This window comes from Pelmatolapia mariae, linkage group LG17 (genome assembly GCF_036321145.2).
Source record: "Pelmatolapia mariae isolate MD_Pm_ZW linkage group LG17, Pm_UMD_F_2, whole genome shotgun sequence".
NCBI classification, from domain to species: Eukaryota; Metazoa; Chordata; class Actinopteri; order Cichliformes; family Cichlidae; genus Pelmatolapia; species Pelmatolapia mariae.
Window position 1 is genome coordinate 31271216 of NC_086242.1, and position 6210 is coordinate 31277425.

At 42.4% G+C, this 6210-nt stretch overlaps 1 protein-coding gene across 1 annotated transcript; it reads left to right on the plus strand.

The window, feature by feature from the left end:
* On the plus strand, positions 1-5023 carry LOC134647076 (E3 ubiquitin-protein ligase RNF14-like). Its single transcript, XM_063501226.1, has 7 exons — positions 1-324; positions 767-897; positions 1019-1954; positions 2299-2377; positions 2518-2727; positions 3208-3374; positions 3464-5023. The coding sequence occupies exons 1-7, from the start codon at positions 171-173 to the stop codon at positions 3596-3598; spliced, it is 1812 nt and encodes a 603-aa protein (XP_063357296.1). The 5' UTR covers positions 1-170; the 3' UTR covers positions 3599-5023.
* Positions 5024-6210: the final 1187 nt, after the last annotated feature.

Here is a 6210-nt window from a genome sequence, read left to right on the forward strand (position 1 = left end):
TGCTGCCTGTACTTTGTTTCTTACATCATACGCTGATGAGTCAGAGGGACGGACAAACAAGGACCAGGAACAGGCTGGTGTAACCCAGAGTCACCTCAGCCTCAGCAAGAAGCAGGAAAACATATTCAGAGAAGGAAGGCTTCTCACAAAACCAGACCGAGGAGAAAGAGATGACTGAGGACTTGGAGGAGCAGGAAGACGAGCTGCTTGCTCTCCAGAGTATCTTTGACACGGACAAGTTTGTTTGGGACGAGTCGAAGTCTGCCGGAGAAATCCGAGTATGTGTCGAGCTTCCTGTCGGCTTCAGCGTGGCTCTCAGAGAGGGTAAATCAGAGGCGCCGGGGTTGTCAAACACGCGACTGTTGGACCGAAAAGATCCGATCTGGATGTTTTTGGAAAATGTTGGTTTGGAATATTAGGCACTACCTTTACTGGTACAGCCCTAATCATCTACTTAAGATAAAAATGGGTTTTATGTAGCCAATGATGTAAAATGAGTTAAACTCATTAGGCTAGCCCGTAACAATGTAATGAGCATGTTTTTGTTGGCATTAAATGGAAAGTATGATGTATGAATTAAATCTATCTAGATCTTTGAACAGCTTAATGTCATCAAGCATCATTTATAGCTTTTGCTATTTGAGTTCATGTGACAGAATATATCAAATATTTTCTATTGAATACACCCAAATAATTTAAAAACAAATAAACAAACATTACAGAAAGAGAATAGTTCATCTGATGATCTCGTATTTTTCTTTCTAAGGTGAAAGTCTGCGTCAGTATGATATTTCCTTCCTTCCACCGCTGCTTTTGAACTTTGGACTTCCTGAGGACTACCCGTCCTCCTCCCCTCCCTCCTTCAGCCTCACCTGCAGCTGGCTGACTCACACACAGGTAATCAGCAGTCAAATAATTGTTGGTCACATGTTCAGCCTGCCAGTGTGTGAGAGGTTCACAGGACATTGTAGATGCTCAGTAAAGATGACAACAATATATTTTCCCTCTCCCTCCACAGTTGGCTGCACTGCGTGCCCATCTCGCTGATCTCTATGAGGCCACTGGGGGCGCTGTGGTGCTCTTCTCCTGGGTGCAGTTTCTCAGAGAAGACGCTCTGAGGTTCCTGAACATCCACAGTAAGCTGGATCTTCCTCCTGATGAACGCAGCACCCTGCATTATAACCAGGACCAACACGATGCTGAACTCTCAGAACCAAAGAACAATTCAGAGCCAGAGTTCTCTGTACCATCCTCGGAAGTTCAGGAGAATCCTTCTGACGGGAGCCGCACAGACTCTCAGGGAGCTTCGGCTTTAGACTCCTGCAAGCATGACCAGAATGATTTGAACTCTCACACGAGCCAGAGTGATGTAACTTCAGATTATCAAAGAGCTCTTTCTCCAGAGCTTGCACTCCAAAACCAAACTGCACACACTCCAGATGTGACAATCCTCCAAGCCTCAGAGTTTAAGGTTGGTCCCCAGGATGATCTTTCTTCATCTGCAGAGAAATCCAAGCATCATCAAAGTGTCCGGGAAGATTTCTTAAATGAAGGAGATGCTTCTCTCTCATCGCTGCTTCCCTCTGCCTCCTCAGGCACGTTAGATCCAAGTGAACTTGGAGCTGCTTCTCTGCCGGTCCACCCCACAGATTCTCCTCAGAGTGAAGAGCAAACCCTCTCTGGTGTCTTTTTAACTCCATCACAGACTCTGCTGTCCCACATTTTGATCTATGATGCGGCCCAGAAACACAAAGTGTTTGCCACCACCGTCTTTGACTGCGGGGTTTGTTTTATGTACCGGCTCGGGTCCGAGTGCGTGAAGCTGTCACCGTGTGGCCACGTCTTCTGCCGGGCCTGTCTCTGCGAGTTCTGCACGGTTCAGATCACAGAGGGGAACGTCCAGGGTGTCACCTGTCCTCAGGCAGACTGTGCTGGTGCCCCTACACCTGCACAGGTAGAAGCTACACGCAGTCTTCAACCTGCAGAATGGTTTCAACAACTGTAGTGTTTGGTCCTTTCATCTAATATCAAAACACATTTTAAAAGCTGTTAAAAAGAGCTACAATTGTAGTGATGTCAGTTAGAGCCTTCTTCTGCCCAGGTTGGTATATTTCAGCTGTGCTCCATACATTCTTTGTATTGGCTTTATGTTTCCTCTATAATGGCTCCTCCTCCTCTGAGCGTTTTCTCTCATCTGTCCTAAGAATGTGGTTTTTGAAACCTCTGTGTTTAAATTTTGATCAGCTGACCTCGGCCTCACTTTGTGTCTTTGCTCTTTCGTCTCTGTTGTGTTTGTAGGTGCAGAGTCTGGTAGGGGAGAAGCTGTTCAGCCGCTATGACCGTCTCCTGCTGCAGAACACTCTGGACAGCATGTCTGGTCCGTTTCTGTTGCTGTTAAACTGAGTGTGTCGTAAAGGTTTTCATACACTGATTGGAATGTATTTATTACATTTCTGTATTAGACCAGGCAGAAAGAACATCTTTAGCTCTTTTTCAATAAATGTTTTTGTCTCGCAGATGTGACGTACTGTCCTCGAACATCCTGTGGCTCTGCTGTGATTTTGGAGAAGTCCACCAAGGCAGCGCTTTGCTCTGAGTGCGGCTTTGCCTTCTGCGTCGCGTGCAAAAGGACCTACCATGGATTAGAAGAGTGTGAAACCAAGAAAAAACAAGCAAGAGATGCATTGCAAACCATTTTAAAAAGCCTAGACTTGCCACAGTCACAAGGTACACAAAGGCACACTATTTCAATGTCTATGTGGATATCTCTTATGTTTACTAAAAATCCAAGTATGTTTTTTAAACTGATAAATTTTTTGGTGTACTGGTTATTAATGTTAAAGTGGCAATATTCAGTCACAGGAAGAGTGGTGTGAATGTTGTCCTGTTTCAAAGAAAATCATAAAGTCAGTCATCGGCATTTCAAAGCAGGAAGTACAAGAGTCAACATAGAGATGTCCCAGTTGTGTCTCGTGTCAGTGCAGGACTCAACAGCATCAATCCAAGTGCAGCAGCCTCTGTAGAGGTGTAAGATTACTTTACAGCACTTACAAGTCACGAATGTGACTGCAAAAAAAAAAAAAAGTATTTATTTGATCCGATTCTAATGGTAGCACATTGTTTGATTAATCTTTAGCCCTACACTGAAGGCCTTTTGTGTGTTGATGCAAATGCTGTTTGGTGCTCTGTGCTATCTGTGTCTCTCAGAGGGGGTGAGTGCTCTCTTGAATGACTATAAACATGGCAGTAAGGAGAGGAAACGCCTGCTGGTGAACAGATATGGCGACATGCTGGTAACGCTGGAAAGTAATCTGAATGACACCTGGTTGGCCAACAACAGCAGATGCTGTCCTCACTGCTTCAGCAGAATCGAGGTATTTAGTCATGTGCGCACAGAGAGAGTTTCTGGCTGTTTTGAAGTCACGTGACTTTGCTTGCTCACATGTTGTGTTTCATGTTGCAGAAGAATGGAGGATGTAACCACATGTTATGCAGTCAGTGTGGACAGGACTTCAATTGGTGCTGTGCTGTCAGACTGACAACAAAAAATGGAAAAACGCACTTACAAGAATATGTCTGTGAGAACCACCGAAAATAGCCTCCCAGTGCTTCCGCTACTTTCACCAGCAGCCCATCAACAAGCCGTGTGCGTGTTTTGTCACATTAAAATCAGTTTTATTTAAAAAGATTAAAAGAGAAATTAGATCTGATTGAAACAAAAAACAGAAATTTACATCCTGTGAAGTGTTTTGACCCAGACATGTCATACTGTACCATGGTCAGCAGAGGGCGCTAAACAACAAGAATGACAAAGCAGTAACATGACAAGTTCCTTTTGGTAACTTTAGAAAAGCTAATACGTAAAAGAAAATCTGTTTGTTTGTTATTTTCAATAAATTGATACATGAATTTAGCAAATGGTGATACTGACTTATTTAACCTGGATGCTATAAAAAACACTTCAGGAAAATATCCTCTGTAAAACTATACAATAGCACACCTCTAAGGTATAATATCTCACATCTTGATGCATTCTCAATCATCTAGGGAAGTAAATCTCCAAAAAGTTGATTCTGTTCATCTGGACGTAACGTTTTGTGGGAGAAACGTTTCGTCACTCATCCAAGTGACTTCTTCAGTCTCAGCTGACTGCAGGTTTCCCCAATCTTACAAACAGTACATTTGCATAATGACTGAAACCAGTCCACTGAAGGAACAATGGGCTGGGAGGTCAGTTCCTTAATCTTAATTATGCAGATTCTCATGACCATTGATCAACAACCACTGACCAAAACCCACTGATCAAAGACCACTGATCAATGGCCATGAGTACCATTCACAGAGAGTTGGGGAATGGCTGCAATCACAGCATTGTAAGATGGCGAAAGATGTACCCTTAGGCCCCCTCCTCGATTCAGAGATGGTCTTTCCCTTTTCACGTAAATGGCCTCCTTGACTCCCCGTTCAAACCAGCGTTCCTCCCTGTCCAGGATGTGTACATCCTCATCATGGAAAAATCGTCCACCGGCCTGTAGGTGTAAATAGACTGCAGAGTCCTGGCCTGACGAGGTGGCTCTTCTGTGTTGTGCCATCCGCTTCGCCAGAGGTTGTTTGGTTTGGTTGTTTGGTATAATATCTTACACACATATTTCTATATGAAACGTTCTTGCAGCTGTTTCTTAGATTCTCTGAGATCTACAGTGTACATATTAATTAATAGTCTTACCTTTTACTCTTCTTTGACTTAACCTCAGATTTTATCAATGTTGCATATGTAAAATCACAGCATCAAGATCCTCACTATGTGCCTGTAAAACATGTTCTCCCTAGTTATAATTGTAGCTCATTGTTGTCTTCACTGTCAGTAAACCCACTGTTTGTTTTTTTTCAAGTAATGTATAAAGCGTGTGGTTGCAATTACTACCTATAGCCACATTTCCAGCAGTCTTATTTTGTCGAACCAAAAGTCTGGAAAAAGCCTCTTTTACTCCAAAAGATTAAGTTAAGATTCATTAAATAATTAAATAAATGTGTAATTCATTCATTAAAATGATAAATGAAATAAATATATGAATACACAATTAAATGTCAATTCATTTCATTTAAAAGATAATTGTTTATTTCAAATTTTAATAAATTAAAGACACTACTTTCTTTACTTACTTTTTGATTCATGTATTTGTTTAATTCACTTTGGCACATGTGGGTCTCCAGACTCATGCACACATTTTCTTTTATTATTAAATCATCCAGTTCATACCAGACCATTAGAATATTGTGTATGACACCTCCAATTTCTGTGTTCAGTAATATCAAGGCTACACTAATAGAGATTGGTTGATATGTGTTTACAATCATTACAGCGTGCCATGATGATCTGGTTTAATCTCTAATGGTGCCTTAGGACCAAACAGGTTGAGAACAGTATGAGTCTGTAAGCAGGTTAAAAGGCTCATAGTGGTCCTGTAATACTTCATTTCTGCAGAGGTCAGTCTGTGTAGCAGATAGTGGGGAAGAAGAGAAAAGCTTATAACCCTTGAACTGCTTGTCTCATTTCCCTTGCAGCAGCAGCCTACAGGTAGATCCTGAACATTTGGCTTCTTCACACTCACCAACTTCCTGTTTTGAAACGTCTCCCTCCATTCTAGCACTGTTCTGTCACAACACTGGAACAAAGACCACTGCTGCACGTCCCCAGGTTGCCTGAGGCACAACTGGAAATCTACAGATGTCTCGTATATGAGGCCAGCATGTTTGACTTTCTGTGTCTCTTCCAGGAAAATCCCGTTTCCACCCCAGGGGGAGGTCATCACTTCCTCATAAATGTCTAAACAACACTTTGCTTTTCTAAGGCAAACTGTTGCAGCAGGAGCCCTGGTGGCCTCGAACTCCTGCTGCACTTGTACTTGACAAGCCTCTTGGTGGTTCTTCTGAGAGAAAAACAGCAAATGAAGAGGCACTCAGAAAATAATCATGTCAAGGACTATAAAAGACAAGTTATATGTTTCTACTGAACTATAGAGAGCAGTCATTTAACAAAACAATCTCAAATAAAATGAGGAGAAGGACTGCATGGTGAGTAAATAATATAGAAATCTTCTTTCCTGGAACTGAACAGGTGAAAAAACAAAAACAGGTGAGGACAATGGAGGCAACACAGACCTCATAATTACACCCTGGACAGGTCACCAGCTAACACAAAGAGACAGA

What these genes read in the sequence shown, in the direction of transcription:
- LOC134647076 (XM_063501226.1), top strand. Translation starts at nt 171, where the DNA reads ATGACTGAGGACTTGGAGGAGCAGGAAGACGAGCTGCTTGCTCTCCAG. An exon ending in GTGCCCCTACACCTGCACAG is followed by an intron (nt 1,955 to 2,298) that starts GTAGAAGCTACA and finishes TTGTGTTTGTAG; the next exon opens with GTGCAGAGTCTGGTAGGGGA. An exon ending in CACTCTGGACAGCATGTCTG is followed by an intron (nt 2,378 to 2,517) that starts GTCCGTTTCTGT and finishes TTTGTCTCGCAG; the next exon opens with ATGTGACGTACTGTCCTCGA.